The sequence below is a fragment of the Cololabis saira genome, chromosome 22 (assembly GCF_033807715.1).
Source record: "Cololabis saira isolate AMF1-May2022 chromosome 22, fColSai1.1, whole genome shotgun sequence".
Classification (NCBI taxonomy): domain Eukaryota; kingdom Metazoa; phylum Chordata; class Actinopteri; order Beloniformes; family Belonidae; genus Cololabis; species Cololabis saira.
Window position 1 is genome coordinate 6,048,610 of NC_084608.1, and position 26,985 is coordinate 6,075,594.

The 26,985-nt window shown below is 42.1% G+C and overlaps 1 protein-coding gene across 13 annotated transcripts in view; it reads right to left on the reverse strand.

Moving 5' to 3' along the window:
* Positions 1 to 850: 850 nt before the first annotated feature.
* The window catches only part of svila (supervillin a), a 98,330-nt gene continuing 72,195 nt past the window's right edge, over positions 851 to 26,985 (reverse strand). For 11 of the 13 annotated variants that reach the window (XM_061713148.1, XM_061713152.1, XM_061713149.1 and 8 more), the window contains 17 exons: positions 25,921 to 26,076; positions 23,091 to 23,227; positions 19,890 to 20,037; positions 19,658 to 19,803; positions 18,049 to 18,224; positions 17,790 to 17,937; positions 15,369 to 15,648; positions 12,591 to 12,745; positions 12,176 to 12,281; positions 11,488 to 11,695; positions 11,269 to 11,402; positions 7,936 to 8,091; positions 6,764 to 6,907; positions 6,543 to 6,664; positions 5,634 to 5,789; positions 2,900 to 2,920; positions 851 to 1,708 (listed from right to left, as the gene is read on the reverse strand). In XM_061713148.1, the coding sequence (XP_061569132.1) occupies positions 1,622 to 1,708; positions 2,900 to 2,920; positions 5,634 to 5,789; positions 6,543 to 6,664; positions 6,764 to 6,907; positions 7,936 to 8,091; positions 11,269 to 11,402; positions 11,488 to 11,695; positions 12,176 to 12,281; positions 12,591 to 12,745; positions 15,369 to 15,648; positions 17,790 to 17,937; positions 18,049 to 18,224; positions 19,658 to 19,803; positions 19,890 to 20,037; positions 23,091 to 23,227; positions 25,921 to 26,076 (2,480 nt within the window). In that variant the 3' untranslated portion in view covers positions 851 to 1,621. The remainder of the gene's footprint in view (positions 1,709 to 2,899; positions 2,921 to 5,633; positions 5,790 to 6,542; positions 6,665 to 6,763; positions 6,908 to 7,935; positions 8,092 to 11,268; positions 11,403 to 11,487; positions 11,696 to 12,175; positions 12,282 to 12,590; positions 12,746 to 15,368; positions 15,649 to 17,789; positions 17,938 to 18,048; positions 18,225 to 19,657; positions 19,804 to 19,889; positions 20,038 to 23,090; positions 23,228 to 25,920; positions 26,077 to 26,985) is intronic. The other 2 variants (XM_061713144.1, XM_061713155.1) reach the window with 1 other exon arrangement.

A 26,985-nucleotide genomic window follows, 5' to 3' on the forward strand; every position in this document is an offset into this window, starting at 1 on the left:
AGAACCAGTATATATAGCATATCTTCTCTTATATAGTTATTCAAGTATATTGTTATATCATTGCTGTCTATTGTTCTCTATTATATTGTATTATTATAGTAAAGTAATGATAATGTAATACTATGCATTATAATTACTTCTATTAGTACATACATACATAGTAGCACAACTTAATGCTGGGGGTTTGTTCTGTTTGCCTTGATTTGCTTTTGACTATATTTATATATAGATATAATTGAGTATTATATCACTGTATTGAACAGTTATTGAAACTCGTCTTGTTATATGTAAGAATGTATGTCAGATCCAGGGGTAGGACTGGATAAGTGGTTACTTCAATCCTACTCTGTTTCGAGCATGTTGGTGGATCCGTCAACTATTATTATATGAAGGGCTGTACCATATATATATATATATATATATATATATATATATATATATATATATATATATATTACATGCATTGTTTTTTTTACTTTTTTGTACTCCTTTTTTATCATGCATGTTCAAAATAAAATCTTCAAATCAAATTCAAATCATCTTTTTCTAATGTCTGGATGAAGAACACGTGACTAAAAGGACAAACACTTTAAGGATGTGATTGATCTGAATCCTTCAAGGAGGGGTTCACATTCCAGGTATCTGAGGTCATAATTAGTAAGTAGTTTTTTTTGATCTGCTGACAACAAGGAAGAATCCCTGGAGTCTTGGACCGGGTTCTGTAGTGAATAAAAACAGCGCAGCACCGCCCTCTAGTGGAGGGCAGGAGAACGTGCAGCCAAACACGCCGTCAACCTTGTAACAGAAGCTACAGAAATGTTACCTGCAGAAGAACAACACGACAAATGTGCCAACTTTAAAGGTTTATTTCTCTAATAGTTCTTTAGAGCACAAAAAAAAAATCTTGTAAAATGGATTTTAGGATCTGTATATAAACTGTACACAAACAAGGCACTATACACTGAAGCCACTCCATCAACACGCACGCTGCCTTCATCTGTAATCCAGCCTGTAATCTTTCTATGTGACAAACCTGCAATAATAGTGGTGCATGGATGTAAAGCTGCTTCATTAGTAAACAGCCAAAGGTGATCTGTACAACAGGCTCTGTTAACATCTAGCACTTAACACAGGACACACATCTCTGCAGCATCAAACACTTTATTCCATTATTCAATAGTATCTAAAGTAGTGTTTAGTTCCTATGTGGGTTTCATATAAATATAAATCATTTGTAACGCACAGACATTCATACAGGTATAACAGGGTGTGAGGGGGAGTCCGACGGGCTGCCAGACCCGCGGTGGCTCCCACACACGGCTGCAAGGCTGACAATGGAACTGCACTGGCCCTCTTGCATATGGTACATATGTACATACGTTAGTAGTAAATCTAGAGGAACACTAATAGCACGGCCACTCAGAGATGCGTCCTACTTCTCGCAGGCAAAGCATGATCACAGACTGGAGCAGCATGAAGCTCCCGTCGCGGCTCCTGGCGTGGCCTCTGACCCGACACTAACGGGCTGAACTCCGGAGCGGCAGTCCCCCCCGAGCTCCACGGCACACCGGCGTAAACCAGAGAAGCCGGAACAACATCCCGCCGAGGCTCTCGCATCACTTCAGAAAAGTCCTCGGGCTTTCTTCAGGTTCACCTGCTTCCATCCAGGCAACGTCCCGTACTCCTCTCTGCTCATGTCCAGAGCTTTCTGTGGGGGGGGGGGACACAGACACCGGCATCAAGGTAAGGCAGGTTTATTTATATAGCACTATTCAACACTAGGTCATTCAAAGTGCTTTACATCAACATTAAAAGCAGCAAGACACAATTAAAACACACTGCAAAAACTCAAAATCTTACCAGGAATATTTGTCTTATTTCAAGTTAAAATGTCTCATTTTTACTCAAAAAAATCTCATTACACTTAAAACAAGTGTCATTACAAGAAAAATAACTTATTTGACAATTTTCACCTGTTTCAAGTAAAATTTCGCTTGAAATAAGTAGAAAAATCTGCCAGTGGGACAAGATTTATCTTCTCATTACAAGCACAAAAATCTTGTTCCACTGGCAGATTTTTCTACTTATTTTAAGTGAAAATCTACATGTACTTGAAACAGGTGAAAATTGTTGTTTTTTCCAGTAATGAGTCTTGTTTTAAGCGTAATGAGATTTCTTTAACTAAAAATGATACATTTTAACTAGAAATAAAAGATTTTGAGTTTTTGCAGTGCATAAATAACAAATAAATTGAAGTAAAATGATAAGAAAAGAGGTAAAATAATAAAAAGCAAAAGTTGTTAAAAAGTAAGGGCAGTAGAGTACAGCAGGTACAACTCATTCTTACAATGGCAAGAATTAGGTTTCTATATGGCCAAACGTACAAAGACTGGGTCAAATACGGTATTACAAAAGTAATCTGTAACAATTCGTATGGTGAATTAAACCAATTTGACAATTCTACGTCACAATGCTTGTTTCACAACTGACGATAATTAAGTTTTTATACGGTCAAAACGTACAAAGACCGGCTCAAATACAGTATTAAAAAAAGTAATCTGTGCAGATTCGTGCGGTGAATCAAACCATCAAGCACAGGCCAGTCTACAGTTTCAGTCAGTCCTGCAGCCGTCATGGTAACAGTGATGTTTCAGACATGCATCAGGGATACAAAACACACACACTCTTCTAGTTCAGTGGAAACAACACCGTCCCAAAGCTGTCACATCTCCAGGACTCAGTCCAAACACGTGTGAACGTCATGCTGAACAAAATGACCATGTTAGCTCTGAATTAGAGAGCAGAGCCGGAGCACAAAGTGGCTTTAAGGTGACGATGTAAAACACGGAGTGAGGATGTGGCAAGTCCGAGACTTCCATGCTCAAACCAGTCGACTCACCTTCTCATAGGCCTCCACACCCTGGAGGTGGAACAAGTGATAGGGTGAGTTCACAGAGAAACCAGGGGGGAAAAGTAAATGCACGAGAGAAAAAAAAAAAACGTGAACCTCGATGGAGGCTCAGTAAAAAGGCCCAGAGACACGATGTTAACACACATTTCATCTATGACATCAGGGAGCTTCATGGGTTTCCATAACAACAGACTCTTTCATTCATTTTCCAAACCTGAAATACACCAAACTCCAGGTCGACTACGGTTAAGTACCTCCCTGCCTCTAATGATGCCTTTCTGAGACTTAAAGAAGGTAATAAAAATATATTGACAGAGTGGATTAAGGTGTTTCAAAGATGCTGCCAGAATGAACCAGCAGGTTCACCTCCAGGAGGACAGAGAGGACTGAGAGGATTTCAGATCAACCACACAGTTTGTGTTACATAGTGACTATACACTGATCTAAACTGCAGCAGAGAACTCAGATATAATAAGTAGAAGCCTCTCCTTCAGGGGTTCACATTTTAATTGATAATTTACTCAAAAGCTGCTTCCTTTCCTCTCGTTCTTCACTGACTGAAGTTCTGCTGCTTTGTGTTTGTTAGCATCTCTTTCCTGCCCCCCAACCGGTGGCAGCTCCTCCTGAGTCCGGTTCTACCTCCCCCCGCCACATACGCTCATGACCAGGGACTCAAAGGCTACGTTCACACTGCAGTTCCCAAGTGACCCAAATCCGATTTTTTGCTCATATGTGACTCAGATCCGATTTGTTTATGACAGTGTGAACAGGACAAGTCACATGGAATCTGATCTTTTCAAATCAGATTCAGGTCGCTTCCATATGTGGTTCTAAATCGGATACAGGTCTGATGTTTTGTAATGCGACCTGAGTGTGAACAGCCAGGTCGGAATTAATGCGACTTTGACGTCACACGCAGAGCCCCGAGCCGCGGGGGAGACACGGGAGACGGCGGGGGTCCCTCCGGGCCGCCTCCTCCTCTCCTCCTCCCCTCCCCCCCGCTCACCTCTTTATACGACCTCAGATCAGACGAGACAACCCGCTGAATTTAAGCATATTACTAAATAAAGAAGCTGAGGATTCAAATCAGCGAAGCAGTCGTGGTCGCATAACCTGCCCGTTTTACAACGAGCTGGACCGTGTGTTAGGTGATAAACCAGCTGAACGCCGGAGAGCAGAGCTGACACTCCGGGGAGCGGAGCTAGAGCCCTGCTATAGCGGGACTGTTTTCTTCATCCCGCTCCCGCTGCATTTCTGACCATTACCGCCCGCACCCGCAACGTGTGTGTTCCTTCCACTCCCGCCCGCGCCCGCAGTGTTTACATCCGCTCCCGCAAAACTCTGATTTAATGTTAACATGATAATTGTGGAGCTTGATGGATAATTGGCAGTTCATAGGCACCTGTTGGATGCAAATCCATCATTGTCATCATCACACGCCTCTGCGCATGCGGGTCAGTTCAGGCCGCGATGCGTTCACATTCGAGTCGGATATAGGACACATTTTAAAAGATAATGTGAACAGCCACACAAAAAAAAATCGGATATGGGAAAAAATAGGAATTGAGCATTAAGGACTGCAGTGTGAACGTAGCCAAAGTGAAGACTGAGACGTTTTTGTGAATTATTATTAAATCAAAGCAATTATAATGAATTGGAGTATAAATGAATTAATTTGGACTGTATTTTACTTTTATTATTCTATTCAAATAAAAAATAATTCATATAAATATGCATCTGGAGGCTGGTGCTGTGAGCTCTCTCAGTGCAGGAGACACCAAATTAAACCAATCCATAAGAAAGAAAGTGAAAACAACAGCGTGGTACATTTTTTAGAAGTGTACAAAAAAAAAAAAAATCACTCCCCAGGATGTGAACCCATGTCATCACCCAGGTTTACCGGGAAGGTAAGGCTTCATGAGGAATAAAGGGGGCAAGCATTTAGAGAGACCACGTACAACTTTCGTAAAAACGTCTTAAATTCAAGCTGCATTCTGGAAAAATGAAAAGAAGAAAAGGCAGCATTAGGGATGTCCCGATACCGATACTGGTATTGGTATCGGAGCCAATACTGCTCTCATATACTCGTACTCGCAAAAATTCTCCGATACCACGCACAGATACCCGTTCATTGTTGTTGTAGTTACTGGTTAGTGACTCTAGGGGGAGATGTTGAGCTGCAGTCAGCGTGGTGATGAGAAGAGAGTGATACATGAGTGAGAAGAGAGTGATACATGAGTGAGAAGAGAGTGATACATGAGTGAGAAGAGAGTGATACATGAGTGAGACTGGCAGCGCCGTTTCAGGCAAGATAGTGACAATTAATGCAGCGGGACGTCAGCAGTGTGGACATGTTTCAGAATAAGGGACGATAGAAGCAAGACAGACTGAAGCTACTGCTGCTAAGGTGTCAAGAGGAGGGAAGGAGAATACGTTGTTTAATACCAGAAACTTGATAATGGTAGAAGTATCATATCGGTACTCGGTATCGGCAAGTACACAAATTAAAATACTTGTACTCGGTGTGAAAAAAATGGTATCGGGGCATCCCTAGTCCGGATGATGGCATGAGCACGAATGGCATCCGCAGCCACAGGTTTACATGTGTTAAATGATGGCAGGAGGGAAGAAAGAAGCAGAAGTGGACAGGGACGCGCTGATGGATTAAACCCAACGATGTATCTGAATCAAAAGGGTTGTAAAACAGAAGCAGGGTCATCACCTCAAAGTCTTCGTCAGACAGGTAGACCTCCAGGCGGAGGGGGTCCACGCCCTCGGGCAGCGGCCGGGCCAGCAGCTCCTCCAGGGGGTACATGGTCTTACACAGCTGGGCCAGCACGTCCTCCACCAGGATGATCTGGTTGCACACTTCCTCCTCCTGAGATCACACAGAAACACTGGATGAGGCTTCCACCTGCAACAACTCCTATCCCAGACTGCTTTATTTTCATAGGATGTGTGTGTGTGTTAGGCCTGTGTTGAAAAAAATCGATTTTCCGATTCTAAATCGATTCTCATATTAATTCCTAAAAATCAATTTGTATGGTTAAAGATCGGTTTTTTTTCATCATTACATTACAACTTTTGGTATTTTTTTTGTTTATGCCCAAAAAAGGAATGTTTTTGCCTTTAAATATGTTTAAAGGTATGAAAACATTAACGTTTTCAGTTATAATTGCATAAATTGTCTATATTTCATTACTTTATATACTGTCTTGGGGTTACATTTGCATAAAATGCTAAAAACCCAATTCTCAAAACTTAAAAACCAAAATACACTGAACATGGAAAAAAATGTAAACGGAATGAGGGAAAAAATAAAACCGATTTCATCCGTCTCTGTTTCCTCCCTGGATCTGTTTGGTAATTCTGACCCACATGATGTTTCTGAAAGCAGTTCTATCAGCATTCTGGGAGCTGATTGGTCCTTACAGCATCATTAGCTGCAATACTTGCTGTTTAATCTCAATATAATACTAGTGTTAATATGTTGCAGAACTACAGTCATATAATTCATGCAACAGCTCAAAACACTGTTTTAATAACACTAACCCAAATCAATATCGGAATCAAATCGGATCGAATCAAACCTTGATAATCGATTCTGAATCTTAATAACCGGTCCACCCACCCTCTCGGTGATCTCGGCGATGTCCTCTCGGTGCTCCCAGCAGGGGAACATGTTGGTGAAGGTGAGCGGCTCCAGGCCCGCGTGGATCAGATACGCCTTGGGAGCTTTCTTCTCATTCTTCTCTGTGAAAACAAAAGAGCAACCCGTCTGTTCTCCAGTGGTCTCTACCAATCACACATCAACCCAACACGAGCAGGCGGCGTTGTGGACCTGACCCCCACCTCTGCAGTACTGCAGCACCGTCTCCATGGCACACTTCCTGTCCGAGTCCCAGCGGATCTGGGCCGAGCCCGTGCTCTCGCTGTCCTGCGGCCACCAGCCCTGCCACAGGTACACCTCGTGGTGGTTGTCCACCAGGAAAAGGGCTGAGCACAGAAAAGGAAGCAAAAGGATACAACTTTTCAAGACTCAAGTTTGATAAAAGACTTTTTGAACACCAAATTCAATTTTTATACAGAAAATAATTAGTTAGAGAAAAAGCATGTTAATTTGCCTCATTCAAATCATCATCTTGAAGTTTGCATCATAACTTCTCCTCAGCTGCCGGTTTACCTGCAGATCTTCCACCCACTTTTCTCCTGATTGTCGCTACGTTTCTCCATTTTCTGTTATCTCTTCTCTTATTCTCTTTTCTTTCTTACCCCTATTTTTTATTTTTCTTCTTCATGACTGTGGTTCGCTTTGGCCTGGGGAGTTAAAGGGGACCTATTATGGCATCTAATACCTATTTTAAACAGGCCTAGAATGTCTTAAAAACAAGCTTTTGATTGTTTTTGCTAAATAAATTAGAAATTCAGCCTTTGAGCCATGTCTTTATCATCCCATTCTCTAACCTCATTATCTATGCGGGATACTTAGTGGGCGGGGCTATGATAATGAGGCTCTGTGCTGATTGGCTGCCTGAATGACGCGATACACCGCTACGAAAAAATGGTGGAAGCTCCGGCCGGCAGAGTAACACCGTGTCCTAACTGCATGCGAGCGAGCGAGTGTCAGCGTCAAAATTAATTCCATTGCTTTATTTTCTATTGGACTGTCCTATCTGGACGCAGCGCACCGTTTTGAGCTGAACATTGTCGGACGCCCTGTTTCTATTTTCTTCCTGTCGCTCGCGTTGAAAGCCGGTTGAAAGCGCTGTAGGAAACAGTCATGATGAGGAACGGCACTTTTTCAGTCTTATTTCAATGCAAAAAACACCGTCTTATATTCGGGCCAATAGGGAACTGTAAACTGAAGAGTGAGAAACGTTTGCAACAGAAGGACAAAGATTTCTGCTGATTTGTGGATCCAAAGCCCATTGTAGTCTCCCAGCTGAACGATGGGTGATGTGTTGGGGTTGGGGGGTCCCTGGAGACCGGAGATCAGCGTGTCTGGTGTGTTTGCGAGCGCGTACCTGGCTGGGAAGCTGTGTACAGGTCTTCCTGCAGGAAGGGCATGGAGTTGACCTGCGCCGGGTCCCTGGAAGGGTAGAGGAACTCCACGGCTGCAAACTCCCCCGAGCTGCTGCTAAGCTGGTACAGGCGGGGGGTGAAGTTGAACCGGCCGGGATCTGAGGGTCACACGGTCAAACCACGGTCAAACCACCGTCAAACCATTGAATGTAAATACTATTTCCCTTGAACAGGTTTATGAGACAAAGGTGTTGGGTGTAATTTTAGATCATAATCTGTCATGGTCCTAACAAACTGATTCTGTAGTTTGCAAAATGGGAAGAGGTGTGTCACTAGTAAGAAGAATTTCTAAATGTTTATCTCTATATCAAGGGTCGGCAACCCAAAATGTTGAAAGAGCCATATTGGACCAAAAACACAAAAAACAAATATGTCTGGAGCCGCAAAAAAATGAAAAGTCTTGTATAAACCTTAGAATGAAGGAAACACATGCTGCATGTATCTATATTAGTTATAACTGGGGGAAGATTTTTTATTTTTTTTCATTATGCACTTCGAGAAAAAAGTCGAAATGTCGAGGAAAAAGTCGAAATGTTGAGAAAAAAGTCGAAATTTCGAGAAAAAAGTTGAAATGTTGAGATTAAAAAGGAAAGTAAAAAAAAAGAGTAAAAAAGGAAAAAACGAAGAAAAAAGAAAAAGAAAAAGGAAGAAAAAGAGAAAAAAAAGAAGAAAAAAAAGGAAAAAAAAGAAGAAAAAAGGAAAAAAAAAAAAAAGGTCAAACATTTTTGAAAAGGCTCCAGGCAGCCACTACGGCGGCGCTAAAGAGCTGCATGCGCCGCATGTGGCTCTAGAGCCGCATGTGGCTCTAGAGCCACATGCGGCTCTAGAGCCACGGGTTTGCCGACCCCCGCTCTAGATGTTAGGAGACAGGCTTTGAATGCTTTGGTTTTGTCGCAACTGGATTATTGTTTTGTAGTTTGGTCAAATACTTTAGTTAAGAATGTGAAGAAATTACAAGTGGCACAAAATAAAGCTGCACGTTGTGCTCTATTGTCCTTATAGATCTAATGTGTCCATCAGCATAATAATCTAGGCTGGTTATCTATAAGACAAAGGTCTACTTATACTATGTTAAATTTTCTGAGGAATATACTGGTGACACGATCTCCGAAACAACTGTATGACAGATTATACTATCAATTTATCACCATGTTTACAATACAAGAACTACATCAGAAAGGAGGTTCATACCAAGGGTGAGAACAGGTTTGATACAGAGAACTGTTTTTTACAGAGCCATGGTTGGCTGGAACTCTATACCAGTTCATATTTCTCATGTAGGTACTGTAGCAAAGATTGGTTTAAGATTCAGTTGAAACAATATCTTTTAAAATGTAATGAATTATGATTTGACATTTGGAAGGAACAGAGTGAAGGTTGAATAGAATTACAGGTAGTGTAAACCCTATCACAATAAAGGTGAAAAGTGGTCAAGAATTCTAAGATAAGGTCATTTCAGGCAGGTATTGTTTATGAAGGTGTTTTATTTGATTTCATTTCTATATATTTATGTCTGAGAATGATGGTGATTTAGTTTTATCCTCTGTGTTGTTTGTGATTAAGGGAGTTGTGTATATTATTGTGTTGTTTGTCATGTATAATGTATGTCTGTTATGTATTAAGTGTTAATTTGTGTGTTGTGTTTATGTCGGACCCCAGGAAGAATAGCTAATGCTGTTGCTAATGGGGATCCTAAATAAAACCAACCAGCAGACATGTTGGCAAAAGCACCGTTTCCAGAGTCCGCCTTGGTAAAGCAGCAACGGAGCGGCTGATGGAAAGTATGTCAAAGTCACAAAGTCAGAGTCATCTGTGTGTTTCACGTGCACTGCCCAGTTTGAGGGCGCATGCGTGCCCGTCCTGCTGCGTTTCTCCTACAACTGTTTTTCTTTGTGACTTTACGGAAAACAGCCACATCCTGTTTTTGTTTTAAATCCACGGCTCTCTGACAAATACAGCTGCTGGGACTTTACACAGCCAGAGTGTGCATGAGCGAGCCCACACATGCACACACCTGTATGTTTTTACTGTAAATATGGAACTACACTACATATTTATTTGACTAAAACCACAACTATGAAGTCAACAAATCCTGTCTCCTCCCAGAGGACGGAAGACGGAAGCAGTCAAAGTGTAACACATCGGTCCTGGAGAGGAGGTCCTAGTCTGACCGAATTGGGGGCCTAAGCGACATGTTATTTGGAGCCCCCCCACACCTCTCCCCATCCTGAATGTATCATTGGTAACAAATGACCGTATAACCCGCCATTTAACTTGACAACCTTTATCAATAATAACAAATGTACGGTATGTATAGATAAAGTAGTTTGACTGTATGAGTAAAAAAAAAATAAATTTAATCAGCCTGACATAAATAAATATTAAATAAAAACTTAAAACTGAAAAACAAAACCAAGTCACAAATAGGGATCAATTACTCATCAAAAGAAATTAACTTCCACCACCTCAAAACCACCATAAAAAGCCTCAAAGCAGGTCTAGCAGGTCTGAAATCAGAAGTAAACACGCATGTCTGCCTTTTACAGACAAACGTTCATCTCCTTAAAATAGTTACTTCTTAACAACATAAATTGATATAAAACTATAACCAATATGTTATACATTGGCTGGAAATTATAGCTTATATATGACCAACTGGTCATATACTTCACTCTTGTCACTCTTTTCCAACAGAGATGAATGCAGAGGGACGTTAACAAGGCGTTCAATAAATGTTCATCAGGACCGCTAGAAAAACACAATTCACCAGTCTAGACACGGATTCCTATCTTATGAGTGGCAGCTCAGGTGTTGGTGCTACACTGTTTTATTTCAATAACATCCCCACCTTCAACTTAAGCACGAGTTTCCTCGTGTTTTGCCTTTTTCTCTTGCTTGCTCCTGATTGGTGATGTCTTTTGAACGACATGTTGAATCTCCCCTTCTGTAGCTCTGTAAGAGCCCGCCTGCACACGCAGCCCTCTGATTGGTCAGATGTCGAGTGTTGCTAATCATTGCGTGGTCAGATTACAGGTCTCTTTTCCCTCCTCTGCCTCCCGGTCGCGCACATGCGTTACCGTGCAAATGCGTTACTGTGCGTCCCCTCGCGCAAAATGTGGCCCCTGTTGGAAGATGAGGCCCTATGCACAACGCGTGTTCTACGTTTAGGGAGGGGACATGCGTCCTGGAACAAGCGTGAGCCCAGAACAGACCACTTGCATGCTCACGGCTCCTGCAAGCAACCAGGAAGAGTTTGGTACAATCTGAACAGCTACCTTGCAGCATGCAGTCATATCCTTTCCTGTCCCTCCTGCCCAGAACTTCCCAGAATCCCGTTGGCTCGGCTCCCTCGTCGCACTCCCAGATGGTCACCTTGCTGCTGCAGTGGAGCCCCGTCTCCAGAGGACACCTGCACAGAAACCAGACGCTGTTACCACACGGTCACTTCAACCTGTTTTTTGCTCTTTAGAAAAGAAGGAGAAAGCTCCACTCACTGCTCTTTGAGTTTATTGGCAGCCGTGCACGCCACCTCTCGCGTGTGCGGCTGGGATTTGCAGCCGTGCCACAGGTACACGAGAGCCTGGCTGCCGCTCAGCAGCACCATGGAGACTCTGGAGCGCAGGCTGCTGCAGTGACAGGCCACCTCCAGCAGGTGGCCCTCCACCTCCCGCTCCCCGCGCACGCAGTACAGACGCCAGTCATCTGAGGGAAGAGAGGAGACGGAGGTCACGCAGGCACGCCTGGACCGGAGGCTTTGGTAGACATGTGGTCATTTTAGTTTACCTTAAACAGGTATTACACAGTCAGAACACACAGTTATATTGGATAACTGCCAGATATTGAAAGTTGAAGTTATCTTGGGGAAAGAATGGGCAGGAGCACTCATTCTTTGCACATTTGACAATTTTACAACCATAAAATCTAAATAAATCCAGGTGGCCTGAATGTAATTACAGATATAGAAGGGTTAAAGTCTTAGAAAGACACTGGTTTACCAGGCCTGCTCACAGTAGTTAATGTACATTAACAACATGTGCAATAACAACATGTGCAATATCTGTCTACCTTATAAACATCCTACTGTACCTGTTTTTTTTTTGGCACTGTTTTTCTTTCCCGTACTGCATTCCTTTTTATTTTTCATTCCAATGTATATACTGTTTATATTTTGAGCAGACTTACTCTGGGAGTTTTCTTCCTCTTCCTCCCTCTTTCCTGAGTGCACGACCATCCCTCCTCTGAAACACTGCAGGAAACACGGCGGCTCCTTCCCCTGCTGGACCTGGACCTGCAAGGTGACGAGAGTAAGGCCCCGTTTACACGTAGGAAAAAATGGTGGTGTTTTCATGCGTTTTGGCCGTTCGTTTACACGAAAACGAAGCTCAAAGTCTCCAAAAATTATAATTTCTGAAAACTCCAGATATTTATGCAAGTTCGTGTAAATGATGGTATTTTTCAAAACGTAGAGGGGAAAATATCAGTTTTTGTAAATACCCGGCTACGTGTAAACGTGGCCTAAGAGAAGAGTGATGTTCCCACCGCCGTGCTCTGACCAACTGTCTGGACACAGAGATGACAGAGGGACTGCTCTGCTCACCTGGGCCCCCCGCTCCTCGTCCAGCTCCACCGTCATGAGCGCCGACGTTCCCTTCTCGCTGACCGTGGAGTTGCGGCCCTGCCAGAAGAAGTAGCAGCACTTCTCCTTCCCCGCTCCCGCCGTCTTCAGCTGCTCCGGGTTCTGTCTCCTCCCAACTGGCGGCACAAGAACCACATCAGTGTGAGATGCAGGAACATCATGAGTGAGGTCCAGCTGATGACTTTAGCTTTAGATGTTGTGCCCACTGGAGACACCGAAATATAAGCTCCGGAGAACAGCAGGAGTAACCATTTAAAACTTAACTTAACTTAAAACTTATCTCTTAATAACCGATCTGCAGGGTCTGTACCAGTGTTGTGCATGAACGCGTTCAAATGAATGCCTTCATTGAACACGTTCATTTCTGTGAGAACGTTGAACTGAACGCAACATATTTGCAAATAAAGAACTTGAACGTGAACTTGTTCATGTGAGTTTCAGTTTCACTGTTTAGGTCCAATTATTACAGAATAATCCTCCTTCTCATTTCACCAGCGGGCGGCACATTTAAAATACTCGACGAGACGACTTCACACTACATTACCCACAATGCAGTGCACACTAGCATAACAACGGGTACCAGCTCCATGGCAACGGTGGCCTGAGCCCGGTGCATCTTTACATGACCAGTGAAGAGAGAGACGTTGCAGACGCAGATGATGATCCTTATCATTATCTGCAGGAATTTTACACATCGTCTCCCAAAGAGTCCGACGGAAAAAATCTAACCTTTCTTTTCAAATTCTGTCCACCTGAGAAAACAAGTCTGAGCTTCTGCCTCGTCAACTTCACATTGTAAACGTCATGTGGAGTTAAAGCATCCGTCCAGTGTGAGAAAATATCTGCAAGTCCTTGACAATCAAACAAAGTGATCAGGAAAGACCAAGAAGACCCAACAGCCCCAAACGACCCCAGTCATTGCTGCTCCTTCAGGGGGAGGATTTACCTGCAGAAACACTGATAATGGACTACAATGTTGGAGATTTACAGACTCTGAGTAAAGTTGAAAAGCCACTAGGACAAAACATGATTGTATAGTGAACAGTTTTAGGATAGGGGGGCGTTTCATTCGTACTTCTCACCTAAAAATATTGAAATGAACAGAATTTGAACTAGTTCAAAATGAAAATGGTGAACTATGAAAGTGAACTGTTCATTTTTAAACCATGTGAACTGAACTTTGAACTAGTTCATGAGAAGTAGGAACTTGCACAACACTGGTCTGTACCTACTTTTAAGAGCAAGCTAAAGACGCTAAAGACGCTAAAGCTCTTGAAGGAGCACTTGGGCATCTAGATGCATGCACTTATGACAAGATGGTGTCTTCTTAGACGTAGCTTTCTTATTTAAAAATATATATATTCTAGCATTAGCATGGCAGCAACCGTGTCCAACTGCACTCTCAGCAGTTTGACCAGCTCTGATCCAGCTGGACCTCATATGTGATTTCTTGCTTGTTTTGTTCTCTCAGGTGTAAGTCGCTTTAGATAAAAGTGTCAGCTAAATGACAGTAATAGTAGTAATAATAAGACAACCTAGGAAAGATCATTAAAACAGTTAATGTGCAGCAGCATTTGTCAACCTCTCTGGTCAACTGTTCACCCTGTGTGGGTTTAGTTTTGTGGAAGAGTTTGACGTCACTGGGCCTGGTGGAGACCAGCAGACGGGAGGGTCAGCTGCTCTGCATCTGGACGCATTTAGCCGTGTGAAGCGTAACCCGAGAGGGCTGGACGCCCGATCAAAAATCCGCTCTCATTTTTCCTAGACGTGCTCGGAGTAAATCGGCGCTCTTTCTCAGAGGAGAAGTTTATTTGTTTTGACTACCCTACAATAAACCTTCCCAAATCCAGGATTACATTGTACTTTAGAGCAATTTAAAAAACATTTACTTAATGAAAACCAGCCTCACTGAGCACTAAACTTTTTATCTCAACTGTCTTCAGATTTCCGTGAAGGATCTTTGAATCCAGATGATACCACATGTTAATGTTTCATACGTCCTCAATAGGCCTGTGTTGAAAAAATACATTTTCCGATTCTAAATCGATTCTCATATTAATTCCTAAAAATCTATTTTTATGTCTAAAGATCGATTTTTTTTTATCATGACATTACAACTTTAGTTTCTTTTGTTTATGCCCAAAAAAGGGATGTTTTGTTGGACATGAGAATAACTGGTGCCATGTTTTTGCCTTTAAATATGTTTAAAGGTATGAAAACATTAAGGTTTTCAGTTATAATTGCATAAATAAATTGTCTATATTTCATTACTTTATATACTGTTTTGGGGTTACGTTTGCATAAAATTATGAAAACCAAATTTTCTAAAATTAAAACCAAAATAGACCAAAAAAGGAAAAAAATTAAACGGAATGTGGGAAAACTAAAAGCGATTTCATACGTCTCTGTTTCTTCCCTGGATCTGTTTAGTAATTCTGCCCCACATGATGTTTCTGAAAGCAGTTCTATCAGCATTCTGGGAGCTGATTGGTCCTTACAGCATCATTAGCTGCAATACTTGCTTTTGAATCTCAATATAATACTAGTATTAATATGTTGCAGAACTACAGTCATATAATTCATGCAACAGCTCAAAAAACAGTTTAACCCAAATCAATATCGGAATCGAATCGAATCAAATCTTGATAATTGATTGGTGAATCTTAAGAATCATAATGGACTCCTGACATTTGAATGGATCCCCAGCCCTGGTCCTTAACCATCGAGCCGGCCACTGACCTGCCGTGCTGACCATGTATCTCCACTTGACCACGTAGGTGTCCCCCTCGTGGAAGTGTCCGATGCTCTGGCGCGGCAGGCGGCTGTAGTCGAACTCCAGGATGTGCCACACCTCCACGGCCTGCGTGCTGATCTCGTAGCTCCGCCAGTCCTCGGCCTCCACCAGGCCGTAGCCCCGGCCCACGCTGAAGCCGTCCAGCCGGGTGCTGACCGGGGCCTGGTGGACGGGCAGCATCAGGGCCGCGTCGTAGGGGCGGGGCTGCTCTGACCCGGGCTGCTCCTGGGGGGAGATTAAAACGGTCACGTTCTGGTCCCAGTCTGACAGAGATACAGTGTGCCACTCCAGTCCGCTCCACCCCAGCAAATGCAGTGTGATGTAGCTGGGTGGAGGACAGATAATTACCGTATTTACCAGACTATAAGTCACGTTTTTTTTCATAGTTTGGCCAGGGGTGCAACTTATTATGTAATTAAGAGTATAAGGGCCAGGCAGAAAAATAAAAATAATATTTTAGAGGATGATTTTTTTTTCATTATGCACTTCGAGAAAAAAGTTGAAATGTCGAGAATTATGTTGAAGTACAATTTCGAGAAAAAAGTTGAAATGTTGAGGAAAAAGTCAAAATTTCGTGAAGTTGCAATGTGGTGAAAATTCGACTTTATTCTCGAAATTGTATTTCAACATTAATCTCAACATTACGACTTTTTTCTCGAAATTGTATTTCAACATTAATCTCGACATTTCAACTTTTTTCTCGAAGTGCACAATAAAAACAAAATCTTCCCCTCTCAAATATTTTTTCTCCTGCATGGCTCTAATACTCTTCCGTAGACTTATGCTCTGGAGCAACTTATGTGTGAAATTATTAACACATTATTACGGGTATATAATTTCACATGTTATTTTCACACTAAACCACAGGAGGGCGCTCTAGGCCTAGGCTGGAATAATTGGAACTGCCACTGATGATGAGTCTGACGTAAGCGATGTAGACGAGGAAGTGCCGCATCTTCTACCTTTGGAGTTAGCGGAGTTGTTTAAAAGTGACACAGAGGACGAAGATTTCATTGGATTTTAGTTATTTGGAGAGACACGGATGGTTTGGTAAACTTCTTAGCATGTTATTTATGCTATAGTTATCTGAATAACTCTTAACATGTTATGTTAACATACCAGGCAAATCTCAGTGTCATGTAACGTAAGCATACCGTACAATTATTCAGCCTGTTCTGTTTTTAGGCTGCTTTCAGACCTGTGGCCCGTTTGTTTTGTTCCGATTCAGGGGCTGAATCGATACAGTTGTTCCGTTTCTCGTCTGTGGCGTTTGTATTCACAAGGCAAACGTCTGTACCGTTTCAAAGCTGTTAACAAACGCCATGCGCGAACAAGCTGCTCTCTGATTGGTCAAATGAACGTGGAAGGAGTTTCCTCTTCCGCACCCCGGGATAAATGACACGCCCCTTTCAGCGCAGCGCAGACAGCAGCCGTTGGTTTTAGGTTGATTTATGGTTCCGCGTTTCACCAACGCAGAGCCTACGGTGTAGGGTACGCCGTAGGCTCTGCGTCGATTTAACGCGGAACCATAAATCAACCTTTACCCATTCATTTATGTGCTACCGGTGCAGAGCGGAGCTCAGCGGCGGGCGAGAGGGCGCCTGCTGCAGCCGGTGCGCAAACCCTGCCTGATAGAACATCTTTTAATTTCACCGGTCCGTGCTGGGACGACATCTCGGAGAGAAGGTGGTGGAGGCTGCACCGACTCCTCTCCTTGCACCGCGGTCGCACATACACAATGAATGGCGTTGTATCGGTTGCTGTGTGGATTATGTTCTCACTACAAATAAAAAAAATTAACCGTTTCATTTCAGGTCTCGAATGGAATCGGGCCGAGACCACCTGTCCTAGGCGATCTCGGATCGCTTGTTTTGTGCCGTTTCAGAGCGCGATTGCTGTGTTCACATATACCAAAACGTTCTGATCTTTAGGGGGAAACGTTCCCTGTTCCGGTACAACTGCTTGAAACGGTACAGGTGTGAAAGCACCCTTAAATTGCCTTTCAAGATGACATGTTTGTTCTTGGTGTTGGATTTTATAAAATAAATTTCCCCCAAAAATGCGACTTCTATATGTTTTTTCCTTCTTTATTATGCATTTTATGGCTGGTGCGACTTGTACTCCGGAGCGACTTACAGTCCGGAAAATACGGTATACTCTGATCTGGGCCTGTGATGTTCTGCAAATCTGAACGCTTTACTTTAGCGAAAAGGTTGTAATGTTGGAGCTCTTAAGTTAGGGGTTCCTTTAAAAGGCCAAATAAATAAATAAAAAAATATTAATAAATAAATAAATGAATAAATCTTTCATCATTGGTCCCTTTTAGTTACAGGGAGAGAGCTTTGAAGGAATATTTATATTTGCACCTTTTGATCAGCGACTTGCTCGCTGTTGGTTGGGCTGGGAGTCTTCCTGGAGTCTCTCCAGTCCTGGAACTTCTCCTTGAACAGCGTGGTCTCGTTGTGCTGGGTGAGCCGGCCGAACACGGCCCAGTCCGGTCGGCCCTGGCCTTTCCTGCACAAACCACACAGAGGTCCACTGAAGCTGCAGTCAGGGTTAAGGCCGGACAACATCCCGGCGGTGACCCCTCTCAACATCCGGAGGGGAGAGGATGTGCTTCCTTACTTGGGTATAAGGGAGTTGCACTCCCCCGGATCCAGCGGGTTGATGTCACAGTTGGTGTAGTCGAAGGTGCCGTTCCACAGGTGCTTGGCCAGCTGGAAGGCCACCTTCCTCTGCGCCAGAGTCACCTCCTTCCCGTGCCAGATGTACATCTCGCTGCCAAAATCAAACACCAGAACCTGCACACACAGACACAAACACAGAGTGAGTTGCTGCAACGATGTCTGTGAGCCCACGTGCACCACTGTGGCTTTTATAAAATCTGCTCTGCCCAGCTGGTCTTCAGCAGGAGGTTCCCCCTTATGATCCAGGTCCTGGTCCAGGTTTCTACCCCCTTATGATCCAGGTCCTGGTCCAGGTTTCTACCCCCTTATGATCCAGGTCCTGGTCCAGGTTTCTTCCTCCTAAAGGGGAGTTTTTCTTGCCACTGTTTGGCTTAAGGTTTTTCTCCCACTAGGGGAGTTTTTACCTGCCACTATTTATGTAATAATTGCTTGGGGGTTTATGTTCTGGTCTCTGGAAAGATCCTAGAGACAACTTCTGTTGTAATAGACGCTATATGAATAAAATTGAATTGAATTGAATTAAAATCCCCCAGATGTGGTTGATGCCATTAAACCCCCCATCCCTCCACCCCCCCAGGAAGTGAATGGGGCTAGTACCCACTAATTACACTGGACTTTTTACCAACTACCTCCTCGCACTACTGTAAACACTTCCACACTCATGTAAATACTGCAACCACCCATGTAGATACTGTAATTCAAATCTGTGTAAATCATATAATCACATCTCATCTGTTCATAATATATATTATCATTCATTCATATCTTACCTGCACTTTATAACAATAGTTTATTTATTTTAGGGCTGTCAAACGATTATTTTTTTTTAATCGCGATTAATCGCATGTTGTCCATAGTTAATTCGCGATTAATCGCATATTAATCGCACATTTATTCACACATTTTTTTGCTGTTCTTAATTACCTTATTTTTTTATGTTTTTAATACTGTTAACAACATGAGAATATGCAAATATGCTGCTTTATGCCAATGTTTATTCAAATTTCAACAAAAAAAGCTTTTGACCTGAATGTAACATTCCTTCTTAAATACAAACACAATGTAGTCCCAACTTTACACTTTAGTCTTGTCCAGCGAAACATCTGGGCCTCTTTTTGAAAGTGAATTAGCTGTACTTTTCCTCAGGCTACGGGTGCTGTCGACGGCCAAACTTATATAATGCTTTTTTTTTTTTTATCCTGCACGTTAATTGCGCGTTAAAAAAAATTGTCGGCGTTGTGAGGACGTTAAGTTAACGCGTTAACTTTGACAGCCCTAATTTTTATATATACACATACATATATACATATATATATATATATATATATATATATATATATATATATATATATATATATATATATATATATATATATATATATATATATATATATATGTGTATGTATGTGTATATATTGTAGATTGTATTTATTTCACTGCATGAGCACTTCTGGTAGATGCTAACTGCATTTCGTTGCCCTGTACTTCGACTTGTGCAATGACAATTAAGTTGAATCTAAATCTAAAGAATCTAAAGAAAGTCCGACCTCTTTGGGTCTGAGCAGGGAACAGCGTGGCATTTTGGCCCAGAAATCGTCGTCCGGGACCAGCTTGTCATCCATCAGACGGTAGATGCAGTTGGTCTCCACGATGGCGCCCTCGTACAGCTCGTCTTCATCCGGCGTTCCTGCAGCTGCAAGAACAGAGAACAGAGACGGTCAGGGGGATCCAGCTTCCAGCAGCGTTTGGTCCAGCGCTGACCGGAGCCCGGCTCCTTACACTGGTAATTCGACTGTCCCCCGACAATCTTCCAGAAGTCCTTGGCAGCGTGGCCGTGAGCGCCGACGCCCTCATCGATGAGCTGGACGTGGTTGGCACGGCAACCCAGGTCTCTCTTGCTCTGGATGAAGTTGGCCAGCTCTGAAGCCTAAAGGAACACAGACAGATTGTCTTATTTGTTTATTTAAAAGGATCCCCATTAGTGAGGCGAAATGGAAAGACATAGAACAAAATCTAACAAGTGTACCTCTCCCATCTCTTCTAGGGGATAAAAACACTCCTAAAGCAAAATCTGGATACAATGACTAGTTGGATTAGAGTTCCCTTAAATATCTGGCACAAAAAAACTGCACTGCAAAAACTCTTCCAAAAATCTTACCAGGAATATTTGTCTTATTTCTAGTTAAAATGTCTCATTTTTAGTCAAAAACTCTCATTACACTTAAAACAAGACTCATCTCCAGATAAATAACTTGTTATTTGAGAATTTTCACCTGTTTCAAGTATATTTTCACTTGAAATAAGTAGAAAAATCTGCCAGTGGGACAAGATTTATCTTCTCATTACAAGCAAAAAAATCTTGTTCCACTGGCAGATTTTTCTACTTATTTTAAGTGAAAATCTACTTGAAACAGGTGAAAATTGTTGTTTTTTCCAGTGATGAGTCTTGTTTTAAGTGTAATGAGATGTTTTTGACTAAAAATTAGACATTTTAATTAGAAATAAGACAAATATTTCTGTTAAGATTTTGAGTTTCTGCAGTGTGGACAAGGGACTCTCCACAATGTACTTCAAATCCAGATGGGAGAAGGAAGCAGACGTACTTTTAACTGAAGATGACTGGCTAAACATTTGCAGAACACACTCCACCACCTCTAGTTCTGATCTGTGGAGACAATTTACCTGGAAGAACACACTAAGGTACTTTATAACTCCTAAAATCAAGAGTTCACAGACTAACAACCCAGAATACGACAGTGTTGGAGAGAATGTGGGAACAAGTCTGCTGGCCATTACCAGATATTTTGGGAGTTTCCCAACATCTCCACATACTGGGTTGATGTAGTAACAGCAATTAGAATAATAATAATTGACTTACAGCTGGATTTTAGTTTTGAAATTATTTACTTAGGGAACATACCAATTGGGCTGGACAAACAAGATAAGTATTTACTGAAAATACTGCTAGCAAGTAGTAAAAAAAAAGGCAATAACCAGGAAATGGCTGAGCCGGGAGTGTCCAACAATTTCAGATTTTAGTTAAAGAAATCCACAATATGGAACAACTAACGTTCTCCCTCAGACATGAATCAGATAAGGGAAACAAGTTCTAGAGGAAATGGAGACATTACATGGATTTGGGATGACGTGTTATAAGGATGTTTGTTTACTGTCTGAGGATATATGGAAGAACATGATGATGTAAATGCTACATGAACAAGGGATTGTCATAGAAAGACTGTTATGGCAGAAAGGAGCCCAAACCAAAGCTGCCCAGACTCTTAAGAGTGATGAAGACTTTTTTTCTTTCTCTTTTGCTCTAGATGACCCTGTCTGCTGTGTTTGTTTATATGTACTGTATTTGTTATTTTTACTGGTACAACGTATGTATTATGTAAAAAAAAAAGAAAAGTATTCTGTAATGTCAAAATACAAAAAAATAAAGTTAAAAAAAAAAAAAGATCCCCATTAGCTGACGACAAAACGAAAGCTAGTCTCCCTGGGGTCCAGACAATAAAATACAAAATCAAACATACAATCTCAATTCATAAAGTACATTTTTTTTTAAATAAAATTACAAATAAAAAATAAAGATAATTTGATGTATTGATCTCACTCAATCATATGTTGTTAAGGTGATGACAACAAATACATTCTTAGTCTTCGTTTCAAATCATCCTTTCTTTTGATGTCACCAATCTCACCTGGAAGGGTTTTCCAATATGCAACTGATGTATAAAGTACTGTCCTCTTCATAGAGTCAGACTTAGGTAAGGGGAACATAATCCCACCACTATTTCCCCCTCGAGTGTTATATGAATGAATATTTGAACAATAAGTTATATTATTATAGAGAAATGTAGGAGTCTGAGTGTTAATAATTCTATGGAAATATGTAAGTATATTAGTAGATATCCTATCCTCAACCTTATAGGGAGACCTTGCTGAATATTCACACAAGAAATTCATTATAGAGGGAATACGCATGACGTCACGGATGCGACTTCACAGTGGGTTACGCCCACTGAGTGTCAGAAAGACTGAGTGTCAGAAAGACTGAGTGTCAGAAAGACTGAGTGTCAGAAAGACTGAGTGTCAGAAAGACTGAGTGTCAGAAAGACTGAGTGTCAGAAAGACTGAGTGTCAGAAAGACTGAGTAGCAGAAAGACTGAGTGTCAGAAAGACTGAGTGTCAGCGTGAACTTTCAGTTTGAGCAACTGGAAAACATCTAAAATGGGAAAGAGCTGTTGTGCGATCGACTGTACTCATAGATTTAGCAAGAAATCAGAGTTATCGTTTTACAGACTGACGAAAAATAAGCTTAAGAGAGACAAATGAATCGCTGCAATTCACAGAAATAACTGGATTCCAGGCACCGAAACGTGGATTTGTGGTTCCCATTTTGTATCAGGTAATGTTGGATTTTTGGGTAGCTAACGTTAAACGGTCAAATCATAAAGTTCGGTGTCCTCATCACTTTAATTTCTACAACAAATCCTGCCTTGAAGTAGGACCAAGCGTCAACACTTTTGTAAACCTTCACGCTTTGCTTCATGTATTTCCCCGGCGTAGAAATTAAGTACATATAAATATCAGAAAACTGGATTCATGGCCAAATATTAATGTCCATGGACCACTGGTTCTTGGGGTAACTGTACCAAATATTAATGTCCATGGACCACTGGTTCTTGGTAACTGTACCAAATATTAATGTCCATGGACCACTGGTTCTTGGTAACTGTACGGGTCACTGTCATGTCCAACTGCCTTTAATTTAAGCTGATAATCAGTTGTTATCCCGTCTTCTCCACTAGTTGCAGCCATTTTTGCTGATGTTTTGCCACTCAGTGTGAGTAAGGGGGCTGGTCCAGTGGGGAAGTGACGTCAATGTATACCCTCTATAGGGAGACCTTGCTGAATATTCACACAAGAAATTCATTATTTGACAAAAAGACCATCATGTGAGCCGTGACTCCTCACCTTGCTCTTCTCGATGACGTTGGCGAACTCTCCGACCCAGACGAAGCAGTGGTGGGGCGTGACGAGCAGGAAGCAGTCGCCGCTGTTGAGCGAGGCGGCTCTGGGCTCCACCAGCCGGGTCTGGATGTGCCGCCGGCCTGTTCTCACACAAACACAGTCTAGTCAGGCCACATTTCTGTCCCCCTCTCTGATTACCACTGTCAACACGTCGGGTTTATCATCCCCACGGCTCCGGCTGTCGTCAGCTGACCCCGTTAACGCATCCGTCTGCTCCGGTCACACCACAGTCAACCCCACGTCCGTTTAACGTGGGCAGGAGAGCCGGTGGTCGACATGTGATGCAGTCAGTGCTTAATCAACGCTGTTCACACGGTCAGGACGGGGGAGCTGTAATACTGTATTTGACCCCGTCTTTATACGTTCACTGCAAAAACTCAAAATCTTACCAGGAATATTTGTCTTATTTCTAGTTAAAATGTCTCATTTTTAGTCAAGAAATCTCATTACACTTAAAACAAGAGTCATCACCAGATAAATAACTTGTTATTTGACAATTTTCTCCTGTTTCAAGTAAATTTTCACTTGAAATAAGTAGAAAAATCTGCCAGTGTGACAAGATTTATCTTCTCATTACAAGCAAAAAAATCTTGTTCCACTGGCAGATTTTTCTACTTATTTTATTAAGTAGAAATTGTTTCTATATTTTATTATTTACTGATGCAGAAAAACTAGTTCATGCGTTTGTATCTTCTAGACTAGATTACTGTAATGTGTTGTTAGCAGGATGTCCAAGTAATTTGCTGAATAGGCTCCAGCTGATCCAGAATGCAGCAGCACGAGTACTGACAGGAATTAGCAGGAGAGACCACGTCTCTCCAGTGTTAGCGTCGCTCCATTGGCTACCCATAAAATTCAGAATCCAATTTAAAATTTTATTACTTGCGTATAAAGCCCAAAACGGCTTAGCTCCGCATTATTTGCAAGACCTGATAGTGCCTTAGGTTCCTGGCAGAGCTCTCCGCTCTCAGAGTGCAGGTTTACTCGTAGTTCCTAGAGTATCTAAATGTAGATTTGGAGGGCGGGTGTTCTGCTATCAGGCACCATTACTATGGAACCAACTTCCAATCTGGGTTAAGGAGGCTGACACCACCTCCACCTTTAAAACTAAACTTAAAACATTTCTGTTTAGTAAAGCCTATAGTTAGTGTTTAGTAAACCTCTAGCTGGTGTTGGTAAATCTCTAGGTAGTGTAAACTCTAGTGTGTTAGAGTCGCTCCTGTAGTTTCTTGTGCTGGCCCCCCCTTCTCCTCCCTTTTCTCTCTTTTGTCCATGTTGCAGCATCCTCTGCCGGACACCGGAACCTGCAGCGTGGGAGTGAGAGGGGCAGGGTAACGGCCCGGGCAGGCGGGGGAGAGGTTCGTCCGTCAAGACTCCTCTCCCTGGCCCTGCCCCTTCTCAACCTTTCCCCGACCCTGCACCTAACCTGGGGCTTGCTGATTGGGCCAGAGCTTCCGGAGCTGCGTGCTGGCCTGCGGTCCCCACCCCTGGTCATCCCGTTGCTGCTTCCACCTGCCTACTGTGCTGTTGCCGTCCCTGACTCCCCCAGTCTGGCCTTCGGCAGGAGGGTCCCCCCTTATGAGCCTGGTCCTGCTCAAGGTTTCTTCCCTCCTAAAGGGGAGTTTTTCTTGCCACTGTTTGGCTTAAGGTTTTTCTCCCACTAGGGGAGTTTTTACCTGCCATTGTTTATGTAATAACTGTTCGGGGGTCATGTTCTGGGTATGAGTCTCTGGAAAGCGTCTATAGACAACTTTTGTTGTATTAGACACTATATAAATAAAATTGAATTGAATTTTAAGTGAAAATCTACTTGAAACAGGTGAAAATTGTTGTTTTTTCCAGTGGAGTCTTGTTTTAAGTGTAATGAGATTTTTCTTTGACTAAAAATGAGAAATTTTAACTAGAAATAAGACAAATATTCTTGATAAGATTTTGAGTTTTTGCAGTGTTTTGACCGTATAGAAACATAATTCTCGTCAGTTGTGTGAAATAAGACCTGGAAAAAGGCATTATGGCATATAATTGTCAAATTGGTTTAATTGACCGTACGAATTGTTACAGATTACTTTTGTAATACTGTATTTGACCTGGTCTTTGTAAGTTTTGACCATATAGAAACGTAATTCTTGCCATTAATTGTGTCTTGCTGCTTTTAATGTTGATGTAAAGCACTTTGAATTACCTTGTGTTGAATTGTGCTATACAAATAAACTTTCCTTGCCTCTCAACAATGCATAGCACTCTCTGCAGTGGATTTGTTCTGGATTACAGACGGTAGGGTGTGGGAGAACGGATCAGCCCAAGATAGTCTTAGGTGACCCGGTGAGGTTGATTTAGAGCTACAGCTGTCACCAACGGAGGCATGAAGGAGGTGCAAACTCACCAAAATAGCACAAGTCTCGTCTCCTATTTTAGATATCCTCTGAATAGCACAGCCTTGAAATCAGCATCCTTTGAGCTTTGTGTCGATCCAAACACGTTTATTTCAAGGCCCTCTTAAGTCTGATACACACTGTGGAATTTCTGGCTGTTCCAGATTAAACGATGACCGTCTTAAAAAGAACCGTGTCAATATTTGTAGCTGCGGTCCTGGATCAAACAGTCGTAGAGGTTGAAAAGCTGTCGGAGCAGTTTTATGACCAAATATAGCCAAGTACGGACCGCTGACGCCGCTCTGGATTGCTTGTTAGGTTTACGATGATTCTGCGAGTCATTCCACCCGACGGTGCAGGTGTCCCTGTTCCTGCAGAGCAGCCCCCTCTGCTAAACTCACCTTTGACCTGCAGGAGCATGAGCTTCTTGTACGGCACGGCGCTGTTGTTTGACGTCTGCTCGGAGATGTTGACGTTGCGCAGGTTGACGTTGCTGAAGTTCTCCTTGCTGGCCAGACCAGCGAGAGCCACTTCCGAGAAACCCGAACTCTTATTCACTGCAGTGAACGTGGGAGCACAAAGAGCAGACAGCAGACAACAGGAAAATTACTAAAAGATACGACAACATAGTCCCATATTTTACAGAAGAGTATTAGGGCCAGGCAGGAGAAAAAAAAAATATTTTAGAGGAGGAAGATTTTTTTTACATTATGCACTTCAAGAAAAAAGTCGAAATGTCGAGATTAATGTTGAAGTACAATTTCGAGAAAAAAGTCAAAATGTTGAGAAAAAAAGTCAAAAATTTGTGAATAAAGTTGAAATGTTGAGAAAAAAGTCAAAATGTCGAGAAAAAAGTCGAAATGCTGAGAAAAAAGTCGAAATGTCGAGAAAAAAGTCGAAATACAGAGAAGAAAGTCGAAATGTTGAGAAAAAAGTCGAAATGCAGAGAAAAAAGTCGAAATGTCGAGAAAAAAGTCGAAATACAGAGAAGAAAGTCGAAATGTTGAGAAAAAAGTCGAAATGCAGAGAAAAAAGTCGAAATGTCGAAATTAATGTTGAAATACAATTTCGAGAAAAAAGTCGAAATGTTGAGAAAAAAAGTCTAAATTTCGTGAATAAAGTTGAAATGTGGAGAAAAAAGGCGACTTTACTTTTGACTTTATTCTTGAAATTGTATTTCAACATCATTCTCGACATTTCGACTCTTTTCTCAACATTTTGACTTTTTTCTCGAAGTGCACAATAAAAAAAAATCTTCCCATCTCAATATATTTTTTCTCCTGCATGGCCTTAAATACTCTTCCGTACATATTTAGATAGTCAACAGCTAGAAACCAACACGTGCATCTCTATATAAGTGTTTTCTCTTCTGTCGGAGCAGATGGAGGAAGTTACATGAGCCAGACTTCTCTGATGTCACACTCAAAACAAGCTGCAGAGCATGCAGCTTGCAAACGACAGCGGAC